At 39.9% G+C, this 19187-nt stretch overlaps 1 protein-coding gene across 3 annotated transcripts in view; it reads left to right on the forward strand.

Moving 5' to 3' along the window:
- Positions 1 to 19187, forward strand: part of LOC148337161 (ephrin type-A receptor 6-like) — a 46168-nt gene that overhangs the window by 21693 nt on the left and 5288 nt on the right. For all 3 annotated transcript variants that reach the window (XM_088297227.1, XM_088297229.1, XM_088297228.1), the window contains exons 7-11: positions 6860 to 7015; positions 7789 to 8130; positions 15850 to 15974; positions 16814 to 16976; positions 18049 to 18154. In XM_088297227.1, coding sequence (XP_088153353.1) covers positions 6860 to 7015; positions 7789 to 8130; positions 15850 to 15974; positions 16814 to 16976; positions 18049 to 18154 — 892 coding nt within the window. The remainder of the gene's footprint in view (positions 1 to 6859; positions 7016 to 7788; positions 8131 to 15849; positions 15975 to 16813; positions 16977 to 18048; positions 18155 to 19187) is intronic.

Here is a 19187-nt window from a genome sequence, read left to right on the forward strand (position 1 = left end):
CACTTATATCTTGTCGGAAGTATTACACTTTGATAACAGATACAAAATGTGCAATTAATCAGCTTTTATTCGTGAGTTATCTTATTTGGAAATCATAAAATTAATAATGATTAAATATTTTAAGCCAAATTTTGGAAGAATATTTACAAAATATATTTTCCAAAGCTTTTTGTCTTGTAGGGAGTTGAGTCGGCTGCTCTTGCGTGTGTCTGCGTGTGTGTGTGTGCGTGCGTGCGCCCGCCCGAATGTGTGCATGCATGCTAAACGTTATTTCTGGCTTATACAACACCTTTTAAAATTCAGTCTCACAAGCGCAATTGTTATATCAGTGACATCAGTAAAAAAAATCTATTAGAAAATGTAATCAATGGTAATCCTACTGCATTGTCTTTTAATCAGTGATTTAGTTCAAATTAAATAAAAATGTCATTGGACTTGGTGAACTTTTGCAGTCAAAAAAAAAAAAAAAAAGCAATGCACTTTGCAAGTAGTTGCAGGAAGTTTAGGCGTGAACTTGCGATGACTTCTGCTTTCTCCTCGTTTTCATTTTGGAACACTGCTTCAAAGGGAGCTGTGATCAAAGCTGTCTGAGAGGCAGCATGGGGAACGAGTGAGAGCCGGAGAGGGGGAGAGAGAGCCAATGAGAGCGAATAGGGAAAACCCCAGCGCTCCCAAATATGAGCACAGCTTCTCTCCAACATGTCCGTCTCTCACTCCCATCAGCCTAAACAAAGGTATCAGCCCTTATCAAACCCCGCTTTCCAACCCCATAGCATGCTGCCAGACTGTTTTGACATCTCTGTCGAGTGCCTGATTATTCTAGTCCTTTCATTCAGCGTCAGCCACCAGAGGATTACTCAAAGATAGGCTGGTTATATCATGACCTAGATAAGGCAACATCATAGTAGTAATGCTATTTGTTCCATATCCTTTCATCACACCATCATATTCCGGAGGAGCCCCTGAACTACAGGGGAAGCTAATAGAGATGTCTTTTGGAACATGACTTGAATCCCAATATAGATGCAAATGAGATCAAAAACCCACAAGCGTGCTCAGCGATTAGTCGTTTTCGCATCCAAATAGTCTGGCTGCAGTCGTTTCACTGTCATGTTACGCGGCGAGCGGCTCACGTTTCATTTCGAACAGAAGATCGCAGTCTCTGACGTGCTTCTTCTTACTGTCTCACTGAAGAGCCTCTCGGAGTTATTTTGCAGAGTAATTATTACAAATCCGGCATTTTTGGGAGGTGGGGGGGGACAGTCATTGAAATCAGTGCTGCCTTGCTCAGCAAGTAGGCGGATGCTAAGGGCACCGTGGCCTGCAGGGGGCGCCAAAATGAAAATGAAAATTCACCTTTAATAGAATTATTTGAACGCATTTTTGCAGTTACGCCTTCAATTTGAAGTCAAGAGTAAGGACGAGCAAATATAAATGAAAATATACAGAGAAGAGGGTCAAGGTGAATTAATCAGTGTTTCTGCCTCACGCCGTGCATCATTTGTTTTCAATGAACTCTTCATTGCCTGGGTTAGTTGCTGTGTGTCTCTATATTGATGATGGTGGCAGTTGCACTTTGAATGGTTTATGAATATCAATTTATTCCATGAATGAGTAAGAAAAATTGAATTTTTGTACTTTTTAGTAAAACGTTAAAACAACAGGAACAGCTTTGTTGATTGTGGAGAAAATGAAAAGAGGATGAATTTGATAATTGTCTGAACATGACAAATTATCAAGTGCACAGGGAAGAAAAAAGGTAAAATTGGGAGAAAGAGAAGTGAATGTGTCGATCCTTTTTGGTCTGTCAAATTAGACTGAAAAAAAAAACACAAATTTGGGGGCTGATGCAGTAATTTGATTTTAAAATGTAAAATATTGACATTTATCACAACAATGTTAGCACAACAAAACATGCATGTTTGCTCCAAAACAATTAGCTACATTTTTTTCCCCCTTCAAGTTGAGTTCAGAACACAAGCAACAACTGTTTTGTTTTGAAATGCTACAAAGACAATTAAAAACATTTAAAATGTTAAAATGCCCGATTAAAGTTTTTTTTTTTTTTTTGCAGTGTAAGATGTTGCAACAGCAAAACACTCACATCATTTATTGGACAATAACAAAACAGTCAGAAAATTAAGAAAATGCTCCGTGGTGGTGTGGTGTTATTTTATAAATTAACGGTAACATTTAAAAACGGACTTCTTTAGTAAATGTGTGTAACTCATCGATGGAGGAGGGTGCCACATGAAATCTCGCCAACGGCGCCTCACTGGCTCGGAATCAAACACACTATATGCAGTCCAAAGGAAAAACAGTTTTTCATCTTTAAGGCAATGTTCTACAAAATTCCTGTGATGAACACACCGAGTTGAACGGTGACGCATATTAATCGAGTACCACCATAAAACCAGCACAACTTCTCTTTCTCATCTTTGGATGTGACCCTCGGTGCCAAAGGTCAGTTCACCTTCCTTGGTTTGCACTGTGTTCTGCTCGCCTTTCGTGCCTCCAGGCCCTGGATTGATTGGGTTGGATGAGCGATGAGGAAATCGATACACTCTCTTACTTGTATCTGAGTCATTGTCCATTAACGACGATGTTTACGCCGGTCTCGAACACACACCCTCCCAGACTGGAGCATCACTCATTCCCTGTGAACTCTCCATCTGCATATCAAAGCCGGGAGACCAGCGTCAACGCGCTTTCTGGCACCATCTGTTTCTGACAACCAAAAGCCAAGAGAAAACTTCCGGCTCCTCATGTCCATACAACTCTTATCAAGTATGTCATTACATTCATGCAAATGTGCATGAGAAGCCCCTGCAGGTGATCTCGTTTAATCGTTGTATTGTCGCAGTCCATAAAAGTCTTTTCCATGCGTTACTTTTGAAACCACAGGTTCACAACAAACAATGTTGTGAATAATTGACTTCAACCTTAATATTTACAATGGTAAAATCACGTCCATGGCGTCAATAATTCCTAGTTAATGACAAATTGACAATCCTGTTCCTCGAGGTTCGGTGTCCTGTCTGTTTTCCATCCCTCCCTCCAGAAACACACCTGATTCAAATGATCAGATAATCACCAACGGCTGAAGAAGCTAGATCATCTGAATCATTTGATCAGGTGTGTTGCTGCAGGTACAGATGGAAAACAGGCAGGACACAGGCCGTCAAGGAACAGGATTGAAGACCCCAGCTCTAAAGAATGAGTTGTTTTCAGCACTCCTGTCTATAAAAACAAAGTCAAAGAAATTACCTCTTGTTTTGATTGTTTGCTTGAGAAAGTGGAGTTGTTAGTTCATTTACAACTGTAAACCCATTCACAAATTGACAGACCAAAGGAGAGGGGATAACGAACCGCATGTTAATCCAACGATTCATGTGCAGTATTCTTAAATTATATTTCGGTGGTCTCGCCTCCATTGAGGAAGTTTCTAGCCTCTAAAGCAAATTTGCATTATTTTTTTTTTCGATGAGGCCACTATTGGTTTGCATTGTGAATACATATTTTTTGTGAAAATTGTGCCTTTCATGAATAAGAATGCCCTGGCTTATAAAATGCCATAGAAGTGATAGTGAACAAATTGGATTGAAATTGCTTTCTGAAGGTGATCTTCGTACCTTCTAGCCGAGTGCAACAAACAGCTGCAAACGCAAATAAATCTGTTTCTCGCCTTTGGCACAAGCTCAACATAGGCACGGTGTAACATGCAAGCCAATATGGTTGAATGGTCAGTGGCTGGGAAAAATTTGGAAAAAAAACTTTTCTCACCAGGAGTAAGCATGAGCGTGATTTTAAATCGCTCTCTCAGCACAGATACAGACATTATCAAATAATCTACAGTCTGTACATTTGATTTTGCAGACTCACATTTGTCCTTTGTACTTTTGTTTGTCACTCCTAGTGTGTCACCTACCTCTTGGAATTTGTTTTGTCATTGCCGAGAATCCCTAATTACAAATGTATCCCGAGTGCAACACATTTGCTTGCTTTTGTGACAAACAAGTTAGATCGATATTAGTCTCATGATAACAATGTCAATGGGAGGTTCCGTTCTATAACCGAGTAAGTCGCAGTAACAACCGATGTTTTATTTTTGATAGCCTCAGCATTGATCAACATCTTGCAAAGTTCAAAGATGTGTATTTTTTTGGCGCTAGTTGCAAAAAAAGCGCATACGCTTACTGCCTCTGTACATGTAGCAGGCATCATAGGTGGAGTAGAAGTTTATTGGCCTGACAGTGTGGGTTCAGTTCCCACTCAGAATGGGAGTGTGAGTGGTTCTCAGCCTCAATATGTGCCTGGCAACGAGCCACTCTATCGCTCAAAGTTAGCTCGGATTGGCCATAGCGCCTTGCGAGCTTAAAAACAAGTGGCGTTGAAAATAAAAGGATGGATAACTGGCATAATTGTAAAAAACAAAACAAAACTATTATTATTGTGTATACAGTATGTATTATTATAAGATTGTTAAAATAGTACTGATTTTACAATGTCAAATTCTATAGTGTGTTTATTTGAATTTAAAATTTGAGTGTTCTTTTGAAATGTTTTATTTGAATTTTTATGGCGATTCATAAGTGTATAGCAAGGAAAACGATTGTTTTCTTTGTAGAAGGAAACCATACACAAATGTATTCATTTCGACCTTTTTTAAATTTACTATTTTAAGATAAAATAAATTTGATTAGTCTGGTTATTGTTTCCATTCATATTTTTTTTTTTGTTTTGTACCAAAAAATAGTTTGCATAATTGTGGTTTCAGTTATTACTAAAATAATCATAATTTATATATATATATATATATATATATATATATATATATATATATATATATATTTATTTATTTATTTTTTATTTTTTTTTTAATTTATTTTATTTTTTATTTTTTTTATAATAATCGAGCAGCTCTAGTTTGTGCACCATAATTTACACCCTTGCATGCATTCTGACTAAATTCAACTCTAACTACAATATTAGTGGTCAATTGGTCTGCTTTGAAAAATATCCAAAAATGATGGCTGAGAAAAATGACCTGATAGGAAAGGAGGTCTGGTTGAGACAATGAAAAAGGGCGGTAAAAAGGTTCCTCAGCAGAATGACCCATGATAAATATGTTGATATAGTTTGAGGGAAAGGACTTACTGTCAGGTTGTTACTGTGCTAATAGCTTTTTAACATGCATGAAAACATGAATTATGATGGGATTTTTTTTTTATGCAAAATTCTAAACTATTATTTCTGGACCCTTTCAGTTTTTAGGTATGAAATAAGCCAATAGCACAAACAAATGAGCTGATAACTGCGTCTTGAAAACATTTGTCTGTCAATCACTCTGTTCATAGAGAACCTTCGTATCTTTGTGACTGGGTTTGCCGTACTGTGTGTGTCGAAAACATCAGCATCATGGGATGGATATTTGTGGCTCGGAGTAAAATATCGCTGCAATATTCAGATGGACTGCAATGAATTTTACATCAGATATTCAAGGTCTAGCCTGACTGCGGCACATAGGCCTTTTTTAGACTCCATTATAAGACGCTCTAAAAGAAGTTGTCAACAAAAACTTTGGGCTTCCTGCAGCAAAACATTGTCACTCTCCTCTATACAACGCTGGGCTGTAAAAGAGAGAAGTTCTCATGGGAATTCCTGAAAAGTTAAGAACCATATTACCTTTTTAACTGCATCTGTTTTGCCTCATGTGAATGTCCAAACTCTCACTGCACACACAAAAAAAGTCATGTATCCTGCTTCAGTATACGCCACAAACCCTTCGGATCTCGCTTACATTTTCAGCATACTGATTTTTAAGTGGATTTATTTAAGGTTCAGTGCACATTTTAGGATTGTTATTTTTAATTAGCTGAGTATTTTTATGATTTTGTTTTCTCAGAATTTAGCCTCTATGCACCATAATGCATTTTTTAATAAGACAAGATATGATTGAAGTGTAGCCTTTAGGCTTTAATTAAAGAGGTTTCATCATAATATGATATTTGCCCTTCAGGGTTTAAAGCCATTTTATCGATTTTGTATTTGTATTTTTAAGTGTAATCCAATCGGGCTATCCTGTTCTTGAATGTTAGCTGTTGTTTGCGCCATATTCTAAACTCGCTTCATTGACATCTCCATGTATTTTTCTTCAATAAGAAAAGTATATAGCTATCATCCCTGAGTTGTCCTCTGTGAAAAGCAACTCAACGTATTTTGAAAGCATGGAATAGTCTTCAATGACTTGTTTGTGGGCATGATACTGGATAAGACTCTTTTGACATACGGAGGGAAAGTTGTCAGTGGCAAGACCCACAAAAACTGAAGGTTGCAATTGGAGGCCAGCCAAAGCTCAGAAATTGTCCATAATGGATTTTCATGTGCCATATTTTTGTGCAACCTCAAACTAAACAATGCTGAAAGTCAGCACTTTTGTCTCATTTTCATGGTTTTATTGAAAATTCGTTGAGATGCTATTTAAATATAAATTCATCTCATTGTCCAAATAAGCATGCATTTTTTTTGTACATAATCAAGTTCATTTTGAAGGAAATCCGAACTGAATCTGAACCCAGTAGAGCTCTCGGTGCTGCAGTCTCGGGTCAATTAATGAAGCCAAAGTTTCAAAATGGCAAAGCAGCATTTTAGCTCTCATGCTACACGCAAATCCAGGTTAAAAACTATGCTCGTTTTCTCAAGGTTACTTTTTAAAACCGCTCGTGAGCTTGCAATTCAAAAAATTGCATTATTTACATCGGACAGTTTGTACTACAAATCTAAATCCCCCCCCCAAAAAGTGACAAGTTTTCAAGAGTATTTTTCTTTAAATTTCATGTCTGCCTCTCCCGTTTTCCAGCATGTAAACCTGGTTTCTTCAAGCCGAATGCTGGGAACATGAAATGCTCCCAGTGTCCTCCACATAGCTCCAGCCATGACCAGGCCGCCACCATGTGTCACTGTGAAAAAGCCTTCTACAGGGCGAACAAGGACCCCTCCACCATGGCTTGTACAAGTAAGTGCAGTTGAAGTCGCCGCAAAATTCTCACTCACGGTGTCTCGTTTATTATAATTAATAAATAATATAATGATAATAACCCCTCCCTCCTTCTGCTTTATATTTGCAGTATTGTGAACAATGTAAATATGCCCCTTCATCATAGCCCCCCTGCATGAGTTAATGTGTTTTTGTAAATATCTTTTTAATTGGCAACCGCAGCGCTGGAATAAGAAACTGAAGCGTTTGACCACCACCCACCAACTCGCCCACACATGGCACTTAAATACGCACTTGCTGCTTTAGTTGTATTCTCTTTGCCAGATGAAATCATCACCAAGTAAGACGCTTCACACGTATATTTCTGGGTTTAAATTTAGACTGCTTGTTGCTCGGAGGGCTTTGTTTTGTTTTGTGAGTGTGAGTAGTTTGATACAAGATCCTCCTCTGCACTTCACTTTTAAACCAAGTCGTCGTCTTGAGTTTGACAAAAAGTGGGCATTGCAGCTCATTTCATCATCATTGTCACCTCTTGAAAGGTGACGTCGCTCCGGTTTTTGCCTTCTCAGGTTCAAAGTGTTTTTACTGACAGTCTGTCTCCATTTATCACTATAATTGACTGGCGACCAGTCCGAGGTTCGGATTTTGCCAACAGTCAGCTGGGATAGGCTCCAGCTCCCCGTGACCCTGAACAGGATAATCGGTTCAGGAAGTTGTTGTTGCAACATCATGCACAGGTATCAAAACACGCTGTAATATCACGGCATGACATATTATCTTGTTCTTGGCAGGGCCTCCATCGGCACCCAGGAACCTGGTGTCATTAATCAATGACACGGCGCTTTTTCTGCAGTGGATGCCTCCAAGTGACACAGGAGGCCGCAGCGACATCACCTACAATGTCCTGTGTCAGCGCTGCGATGGGGAAGGCGGCGGGATGCAGTGCGATCCTTGCGAGCCAGACCTGAGATTCATTCCCCGGCCACTCGGTCTGACTGGGATCTCGGTGGCCATACTGGACTTTGCGACACCTGCCAACTATACCTTCCTGGTGGAGGCTGTGAATGGTGTATCTGGGCTTGGCGTGGCGGCTCGTGCGCTGATCAACGTCACTGTCAATACCCACCAAGCCGGTGAGTCTCTCTTTTGACGGAGCTGTGAGACCTTGACTTTGTTTGACTGTCTTCAGTTCAGTTCAGGCTTGTAGTTCCAAAATTGGAATATAATTGGCATGGAATTGGATGAGATCCGTAATTTGAGAATTGCGTTTTGTACAGAAAATTGAAAACGCATCTTATCTTATTCCTAATGCTAAAGGGCCGCAAATATTTGTTCAACGAGTGAGCGCTCCATTTTTCAAAGTGGGTCAGGCCACATGGGATAGTACTATGATAATGTAGTAAAAACAAAAATGTTATTTCCAATAAAAAAAAAATACAAACTGAAATAAAATGTCATACTTGATATATATTGATATATTAAAACACTCAGGAACTTATTTTATTTATTTTTAGAGGCAAACTTGGCGGCCCGGTTTATACCTCATACGTCATCACCGTGTGACCATTCACTTTAACGCTTCATTCTTTGCGTCGCCTCAGTTGTGGTAAAAAGAATAAATAAATGTCCTCAAAACCTCCCGCAGAATTATGCAAATGACTGATATCAAGATTCAGTTTGAACACAGTCTCAGGCAGTTCCGTTGGGCCACTGTGACGTGTTGGGTAATTTCATTGGTCAGATGTGGCGAGACAATTGCTAAATCTATTGGCCACATGAAGCATCTTTGTAAAAATCCATACTTCAACCGTGCCATAAAGTTCAAAGCATGGTTAGAAAAAGTAGTGGTTTATCGACTGGAAATTAATTTTATTTTTAAATTCCAGAACTAGTTTGTAAAGTAAAGCAGGGAGAAAAACAATGTAAATTTGGCAAAAAATATTTTAAAGTTAATCTTCTCGCCCAAAACTATCAGAATCCATGACGCACACCCAAGCTCAACTAAAATATTCCATATTGGGTCTAATACGAATGTGCCTGCAAAAATTGGGTCGTCATTTTAGGTAGCGGAGAAATCACAATCATGAATATTTATATTAACATCTTTGGCGTGAGATATTTCTGCCATTAATGCTGGCAGACGTTTACGTATTTGTTGTGGAGCCATATTTGGTCTCTTGTGCTTTACGTTTTAGTGAGCGGAGTTTCTCTTGCTGTTTTGTGCTGATAATGTCAAAAGGTGAAGCCCATTTTGACGCTCGGCTCGGCCAATGTGGCGGTGAACTTTGTCTTCATTTGCACATCCCTGCTGATCTGAGGTCATCTGCCGTGTGCAAACCTCACCGGTGCTTTGTCTCGGCCTTGAATTAGGAACCCAAAGTTCACTGGAAATTTGAACTCTATTCTGTGGAGACAAATATAGATTGAATAATTGATAGATCAGCATAAGCTGCGGCGAAGCTGGAGAGTTGATGAATAAATTATAAAGGTTGCATATACAGCACATGTGCTCATACCTTCACTTTGACTGTGCAAGAAAGTCAGCGCCGGGATAAAATTGCTATTACATTACATTTGTCTCCAAGTCAAAGTGAGTGTTTTTCTAACTTCTTCTTGTTTGCCGTAATCGGCTGCACTGGATGAAGAATCAGTACCGTGCCTAAGATTTGCATCGCTTTACATCGCGTTAAAGAATAAGATATGTTGTGACCAAAAGAACAAAATTCCGGGCACAACAGGCCAAATTGATTTTCCTCCGACAGGTGTGCCAGGGTGAGTCATCCGAGAGGAGTTCAGAATTGAGAGAGAAGTCATGAGGTGGCTCGACCCTGGACAAGCGGAACTAAATGGATGGATGGATAAGATGATATAATGCACATGGGCAAGTTTGGAATAGCCAGCTACCGAGACTAAAATAATATTTCAAGCATGAAATACCATTCGCACCACATTCACACATATGAATTCATTTTGGTAGCACGTTTTTGGAGTGTGGGGGGAAAAAAAAGTACCTGTTGAAAAGCCACATTATTACAATTATGACAAAATACATGCAGACTCAACGAAGTCCAAATGCGAATCGTTTGACTGTCAGGCAGAAGTGCTAAACACAAGACGTCTCTGAACCATTTTAAAATAATCTCAGAGAGCATTAACCTTCCCCAAGGGATTTTTATGAAACTAACAGAGTGGGTTTCATCATATCATTTTAGTGCCAACCACAATTGAGAATTAGTCTCACCCTTTTTTTTTTTTACCTTTTACCTACTAGATTCCAATTGTCCTCAATTTGCCCTTTTAAGAAGAAGGAACCTTTTTTATGAGTTGGTATTTTGCCAAACTGAAATGTTCTGCTTTTGGGTTGACGTCATATGTAAACCAGATGTCAGTTATGTGTGTCACAAACCATCCCGAGGCCACCAGATTGACAGGAGGAAGTTGGGATGCAAAATAATCTCTGGAGAGGTGAAGCGGCCCGGGGGGATGTTCCCATTAGGGTGCCGGGAAAGGATTAACTTGTCAAACTGTCTCTACTCAATTGGCATACTGTATGCGCACACTCAGGCACACACACACACACGCGCGCACACGCGGGCGTTGAGGCATTGACACCTTCTGCGCTCACCACCTACAGTCTTGCATGTGTAGTAAGACAGCAGCCCACCTGCTTTCTTTATTAGCATATCATATATATAGGCAACCTGTATTTTAAGACTTGGCGGCACCCTCTATTCGGCAGGTCCCATTATGAAAATGAAAATCAGTAAAAATTAACGAAATGATTCTCAGGTCAATCGAGAGAAACGGAAAATGATGATGATGACAGCTTTAAAGTGTAATTGATATTTCGATCCGACGGCAGGATGAGGTGGATCGCATTGTCTTGTGAATTAAGTGCTTCCAATGTGAAGGAGGCGGATTCCCAGGAAGCTTGACACTGAAATGAAAGCAGATACAGAAATCTTCATGGGGGGCCAAATTTGGGAAGGCAACGTAGGAGGGACATATCTGTGTCGTTGAGAACGTTTAAATTGTCATACCTTGTTGGCTGCGAGTCTGTCAGGCCAAAGGTGCTGATATACTGCCTAGATGGGCTTTATTGACTCATTGCTTCAAAAATGTGAATCTCATTCGCCGGCGAAACATTCCCATATGCGCACAAACATGGTGTCGCTTCACACCACGCTGACTGCAACAATATGCCATCATTCTCACATGAATCCGAAAATTCTGATTCGGCATTCGATTCGAGAGGATACTGACTTGCACGGACAGAGACATGCTCGCTTGCTATGGTTAATTTTTCGTACGGACGTTGAATTGTGTGCAACTCACTAGATATTGCACACGTAACATCACAATGGAGGTGAACGCGTGTGGTTTGGATTTGAAATGTATCGTTTGGGACACACACAAGGAAGTGGGCCAGCTACTTTGGAACTCTTCCTAGAGTTGAGTCAAGTGAAACCAGACATGTTTAGAAAGAATCCTGAGAAGAAAAAAAAATAGACACCGAACAGTGACAGTTTGACAAGTGTTTTTGATTCCAGAGGGGTGATGTGTCTGATCTGGCTTCCCTATGCGGTCAGCATACTAAAAATGTAGACGTACACTCTGCAAGCAGCTACATGAACTGGACGCGCTGAGTGAAGGCGACAAAGAAAAGAAAGGCCATTTGCATATAGAAACACTTTGTTATGATTCAAACCGATTGAAAGTTTTACGAGTTTCTTTTTGATTTCCCTCAGTTTATTAGGGTGATGGTTTTCAGGTGATACACGACCACATCTCAATGCATCAGCGCACGGAGAGAGTGCCGGACAATCGCTTGAGCGCATTCAACAGTGAACTGCACTCTGCTCTAAATATACTTCCATTATTGCTCAGCAAAGCGTTATTCAAGCTATATTCAAACCCTCAAATTTCACCGCACTGCCAAGAGGCACACGCGGCGTATTACTAGCTTCATTTGCATATTTAAACAAATCATTATGCCCATTAAAAATACGAATCATTCTTTGTCCAGAGTATTTGTTGGATTAAAAATGACAAATAACAAATCTTTTGAGAAGCAGAATAAAACACACACACACACACAAAAAAATCAATAGACGTGACGCAAAACGACGAGCTGTGAAATAAGAGGCCTGATTTCACTCCATCCTCAATCCGCAGCTTCCCGCTTGTATTCAGAGCCCCCCAAGACACACGCTTATCGTACATAAATAATGTAATATCATGTTAAATGTGGCCAAAATCTCAACTAACGAGCTCATATGTGTTCCCCTTCTCGCCGGAATGTCTTGTCCTTATTCGGGTTGGGGATTTTCTCGCATTCTTGCTTTTCTCCGGTGGGCTCGCTTCTGTTTTCATCTGCCTTCCTTTGGGAATAAGGCCGACATCTATTTATATGCTCAGATGCTGTAGAGATCCAACCCCATGGGACATCCTCACAGCTCTCCCAGCTATCTCCTTCGCGTCTTCTTCCCATTCCTCCCGTCCGTTCCATATACGGCAACTATTATGTCTGTTTATATTCTGTGTGGAGGTTACTATTTTATTCATCCTTGAATTAATTGACATCTCTTTTAACTTGTCTTTCAGTTTTCCTTTGGTCCATTTTATTCTGCTTATGAGTCATAAAATGGTAATAAATGCGTGCTTGTCAATGAAGGGGTTTGTCAAAAATTAAGACTTTAATATGTATTAGCAGAGGCAGCATAATTTATTGCAACAATAATATGTACTACACAGTAGATTTTCGATATTAGCTATCCAAATTGAGATCAGTGCATAACAAACTGTTCCAGGATGCCCTCCTCATGCATATATCGGAATTTTGCATTCGATGAGAAATGATGAAAAATTTCACCATGTCCATACCAAATGTGATGGGTTATCTTACTTCTCTCCAAAATTATTTTGTAACCAACCTACATAACCTCTTCGGAGCGAAATATTTCCTGTTTAAAGTGTGGTGATATGTATGCATGATGATATATTCATAACAGTTCTCCGCAATGAAAGATCCCCTCTAGAAATGTGGATTTTGGCAGGGCTTCTCCTCCACCCAGCCGTGTGAGCGATGCATTTTTATTTACCCGGACACACTGAAAATCATTGCCGCGGCTTATTTTTTTTGCATAACCGCGATGAGTGATGAACCTGCTGAGAGGATTTTTAAATCTTACTTCACATCTTAGTCAAATGTTGTATTTGCTCATGTAGTAGTAATAATTTGTTGGAGATAAAAGCCATGCATGTGGTCGTGGTGATAGGCTAAATCAGGTGTGGGAAAACTACGGCCCGGGGGCCACATGCGGCCCGTTAAATGTTTTAATCCGGCCCGGCGAACTTGAAAAAAAATTAAATGAATAAACCTTGTGAGTGACTTATTTTCTAAATACCGTGGTGTGTCAAAGACAGATATTTTGTTGTAATGCTTTTGTTCACTTTCATTTAAAATTAAATATATATATTTTTTTTTTTTTCTCCAATGTGGTGAGGCTACCAAAACACTCCACCCGTCTGCTCCTGGTCCAGCCCCTCTGTCAAATTTTATAACCCATTGTGGTCCGCCAATCAAAAAGTTTGCCCACTCCTGGGCTAAATGATTGTGCATGTTCTGTATGGATATTCCTGTGCTTGTGTCTCGCTCTAAATGGCCCATAGGTGTCCGTTGCTGTTTTTAGTCAGCGTACAAGCCGCCTCTCAGCCTTTCCCCTCGTGACCTACAGCAGAGCCTAAGCAGCATAGCAAGCGGGTGGTCATCGACGTGAACACGTTATAGAAAATTATTTCCTGCAAGCTCGAGGCGCTCCTCCGCATGCCGCTACAATATTCAGCCGGGCATTGTCTTTGCCTAAAGCAGCCTGCGGTTTTTCAAAGAAGTCATGATCATATGCATCCTGCACCGCATCATAGCGAACAACAAAGTGAAATTTGTTCTAATTAGCAGCTGATTGAAATAAAGGATCATTTAGCGTTGCATCTTGAGCAGTTATTTCCCTCAGGATGGGCTATATATTTGAAAAAAGGCACAACGGAAAGAGAGTTAAAGTGAGTCGAGTTAAATGTTGCTGTCTTTGCCTGTGAAAATTGATCAAAATAAGAGTTAAATGTAAATAAATTATACTGTTTGGTTATGCATAACACAATAAGCATTTATTTTCATCTGAAAGATGCTCTGAACACGCATTTATTTCTGCTGCGTTCAGCGAGCCGAAAATGTTGTTTGCTGGAGAGTTGAGGAAACTCATCCACTGACAAAAAAAACAAACAAAAAAAATATGGTAGTAAATAATAGTTTCATCTTATTTTTGCACTTTTGCGTTTCGGGTGTTTTCAGTTATTTTGGATGACACGTGAGCCGTTAATAACTGCCGCAGCCGACTCGATTGAGACGAACGTCTCCGTTATGACCTTCCTCCAAACCGGGAGGGTGTGTGTTACCAAGAATAGCAGACATCAGCAAACGTATGCGTAATCAGGCCTCGCAATGTAAACAGAAAATTGAATTTATTTTTTTTTTGGGGGGGGATGACACATTTTGGCATGAATGAGTTTGAATATGTTGTTTGTGTTGTTTCTCTCGCCCAAGTAATTCAAAATGAAAGAAAGCTTTAGCTTTAGCAATCATAGAAAGTAGATGTTGGACAAACCTTACAAGATTATTTTTCCACCTTGGGCATGCGTTTTGCAGCAGTCAGCATCCAACTTCTACATTCTGTGCTCATCGTCCCCCCCCTGCTCGATTTTACTTAAAAATAGCTGCAGTGGTGTAACTGCTGAGCTGTGAAGCATCATGTCGGGTTGAGTTGCGGCTAGAAAATCTCGGTTTCATGACAAGATCTGAAGTAGCGTCTGCCTGCGACTTACTGTGAGGCATCACCTCTCTCAAGTGCTGATTTCTGGCTTTTGGCCTTTTGAATCTTGGAGGTCATCTCCGTCTGCAGATGATGATGACTTTTTGTAGATGTCACTCCAGGCCTGAATTTGCATTCAAGTAATAAACTCTTGAACAGCTCACTTGGCAAGACTGAAATTGGATCTTTTAGTTTGTGTCCAATTCAAGAGGGTTTTATGAATAATTGATGGTAAATATTCGGTTCTCGCCGAGACATTTTTTTTTGCATCTATTCTGGCATTTTTGTGTTAAAAAAAATAAATAAACAATTAACGTCAATATTGATGACAGTCACGATTGGTGTGCTGTACTTAGCAAACTGTAACATGGCTTCATGTATTGTTTTTTTTATTTATTTTTTTTTCTTTTAGTCTGTAATATTATCTAACATCCACCAAATTATTCCATTTGTTTTCTTTGGCAGGCAACTTAGGTTTTATGTTATGTATGTGCCAGAGGCACTGTTTTCAAGCTATTTGTTTGTGTGTTTATTTTCGATTCATGAAAACTTTCTTTTTAGGATGTTTGAAGAAGCTTCAGAAATGATGTTCTGAAGGAACCTCTCTGAAACACTTTCGAGTCCACTTCAATTAATGCATAATATCTGATGTGGGCTTCTTTGGACATGCTTTGCAGACTACAGTCAATTTTCTTGCTTTAGATGGGTTCTTTATACTTGTCGTCAGTGTTGACTATATAGGCCTGTGTTTGAGAAACTTCAATTGGTATATCATTTCAAATATATAATATTTACATAAAGGATATCTTCACCTAACTAGTCAACCAAGTGATTTAATTTAAAACACGTTTGATTGTTATAGTGCTGCGATGTAGAGAGATGGGTACCCTTTAAGAATATGATGACTTAATGCACCCCTGACAGATGAATTGATGGCTCAATTAGCGATAGAAGTTGTGTCATCTGCATGGTTTCATATGTCCTCAGGTCCTGCGCTGGTGGGTGTCATTAAGAAAGACTGGTCCTCTGATAACAGCATCGCCCTCTCCTGGACAGAAGAGGAACATCCACCCTTAGACATCGTCGACTATGAAGTCAAATACTATGAGAAGGTGATATAATCATCAATTTTAAAACTCTCAAAACTCCATAAAGTGGGATGCAACCTCCCCCAAAATATTTGCAATAACATATTCTATGCGCCATCAAAATGTGGCATTCTGATTAATATTGAGATTGTGGAATAGAAGTTAATCAGCAAAATCCCGTTTTTAGCCGTCTTGTGGGGGCGGCCATTTTCTCACTTCTGTCACTGCCTGTTAATGTTAAAAGCGGAGGTTATCCCCCAAAAATTATTTGCAATAATCTGTTCTATACGCCTTCCCTAAACATGGCATTCTGATTAATATCACGTTTAAGGAATATGAGTTGAGCAGCAAAATCCTGCTTTTAACCATTTTGTGGGGCAGCCAATATGTCACTTTTGTCAACATCACAGTTGGGCAGGGCTCAGCTAATGATAATCACGGCACACCTGTTTCTGACGCTGATCCATGATTGGTCACTAGTTGAACCCTGAGAAACTGTGATGTCTTTTTCAGTTGAGCGTAAGTTGCAAAATGGCCGCCCCGTGAGATGAACAAAATGGGTGGCTTCAACTGCTTAACTCATATTCCACTAATACAACATTAATCAGAATGCAGTGTTTTGACTATAGCGGGGCTGCATGGAATATATTCTTGTTAAGAATTTTTGGGGGTTGATTTCCGCTTTAACTTTTAGGTTAATTCAATACGTATAATAAGAGCGTATAACTAAGTCTTGGGTGGTTGCTGAATTTGCATTGTCTGCTGTTTTTGTGGTTGCAGTATTAAAAATGTTGCTAATTTGCAATGCTGACTCCATTATCTACTCTTTTTTGCCCTCTGGCTTTTTTTTTTTTTTTTTTTAGGAGCAAGAGCAGCTGAGCTACTCATCAACACGGACAAAGAATCCAAGTGTGGTGGTAACAGGGCTCAGACCTTCAACTGTTTACGTCTTCCACGTGCGTGCCCGAACAACCGCCGGCTACACAGCATACAGCTCCAACTTTGAGTTCTCCACTGCAGCCGAAGGTATGATCAACAGCCCCTGAAAGTCACTAAGGACAATTTATGGCCATTCTTTTGTATGGATCGGTGAAACTCATCAGTGCTTCTTCAAGCATGATCCATTTCTTGAGAATTATTATAAACGAGAAGCTCAATTCAAGATGTGGAAAGCTATACTTATAATAGTTTTCATGCCTATATAATGCACTCCTGATTCTAAAGTGGAACTATTCAATGATGCAAAACTTCCTCCAGGATTTTCTCTGAACATTTCCATCCATATATAAACACTCCCACACTCCAACATTATATAATCCTGCAATGTGAGATACAAGAGCTGTACAAAAATGTTATGGACACGTATTATTTTTTTATTTATTTTGGGGGTTGTCATTTTTGGTTCAGAACTGTGTTATATAAATTCCCAATATCTCTTCCAACCATCTAAATAAGACAACCCAAATTTGTATTATAGGGTGCCATCTCAGTTACGGGTGCCATTTCTGCATTTAACAAACCGTATTATTGATCGCAGACATGATACAACATAAACTTACTTAAACCATATCGTAGCGTGCATGCATGCTAAAACATATGCTAGCACGTATGATAGCAGATGTTTTTAAAAAGGCAGCGGAAGCAAAACTGAGTTTGGTTGAACATTTTTGAAGTAACACGACCCGTTCCCTCTTGTCATTTTCTGAGTCAGTCGCATTGATGTGCGGCTCCTCAGAAATGATGCCACTTTTGTGAAAGCTCTCAAGCACGCACGTTAGCCCAAGCATCCATCACAAATTGTGGCGCTCACAACTTTACTTTGAATGCCGTTTACACTGATGTACAGCGTTCGGAGTTCTTTCTGCAAACCTACCGGAAGGATGGCTAGCTCCGAGTTTATTTTCTGCACTATACACTATGCTGGTCCCTGCTTGGTGGGGTGCCTTTAGCAAAAGGCACGCCGCACTATAAGGCGCCCCAGCCATTTTGTGGTCCGAAAAATACAGAACATAAAAACAACAATAGCTGTATGTCATGGTTCAATTGCAACCACTCTGGCAGTGCCGTTCACACCAATTTTTTTCTTATTATTATTCAGATCCTGATGTCGCTGATCAGGGTCAAGTGTTGGTTGTTGTCACTGCATCGGTTGGAGGCTTCTCACTCTTGGTCATCCTCACCCTCTTCCTCCTCATAACTGGACGGTGAGGCACTTTGTGCATCTTACCTGCACATCCGCGTGCATGACACACACAAACGCACACACACACGCGGTGTGGCGCTACAACCAGAAGTCTTCTAATGGACTCTCTTTTACCACCAAGCAGGCACTCTTATTTTCCAAATGACTGAACAAATTTTCCGCTTAATTACTCAGCATGTAATGCACCAACCAGCCATTTGATCCATTCCATTAGCTCCCTCTGGTTAGCTGAGATTCTTGTTATTAGTGAGCGTCTGGTTCACAGAGTTTTGTCATTAGCAGCAGTTCAGCGTAAACAATGAAAAATGAGCAAGAAACAGTCAATAATTGTGTTCAACTTTGGCTGTTTGGGGTGGAATCCGAGTTGACAGTCTTCTTCAATTGAACTCCCAGCAAATATTGGAATTTAGAACGTACGACACTTAACAGTTGAGGCGGTTTAAAATAAAATACCAGTCAAATCAAAATCACTTGAAAAGAGTCTGTCTTATTTGTGGGCCTCATTTAATAACTACGCCAGCATCATTTTAAGTAACTCGTGTGTGTGTGTGTGTGTGTGTGTGTGTGTGTGTGTTTTGAAGTGGTAGATGAGGGTGATTTTGACGTTTACTGCCATTTTTCTTTGTTTGTTGGACTTGTCGTGTTGTGTAGTAGCTTTCTTGAGGCATATTATTCTTATTTGCTGCAGTGCATTTCACCAACAAGCCAGAAATGCACATACTGTACGTACACATATACACGACAGGGACGATCCTATTTTGTATGAACATGCACAAGAGAAGTGATGTCAACGTGAGAATTATACCACCATGAGCAGGTAGAAGCTTGATGACTTGATAAGAAACTGAGAGGAAGCAACAAGTCCTGCATCCAGTTGTCGCACTTGGGGTCATAACTCTAGCACTTGAGAAAAAAAAAAAAAAAACACTCAAGGTATTGTGTCAAAAAATGACGCGATGTGATTTTAGAATGTAATTCTAGTGAAAGGCACAAATGACTCACTCGGCATTTATTGTCATATTCGGTAGTAAATG

Source organism: Idiotropiscis lumnitzeri, chromosome 5, assembly GCF_059441095.1.
Source record: "Idiotropiscis lumnitzeri isolate Australia: NSW breed Sydney's pygmy pipehorse chromosome 5, RoL_Ilum_1.0, whole genome shotgun sequence".
Lineage (NCBI taxonomy): Eukaryota > Metazoa > Chordata > Actinopteri > Syngnathiformes > Syngnathidae > Idiotropiscis > Idiotropiscis lumnitzeri.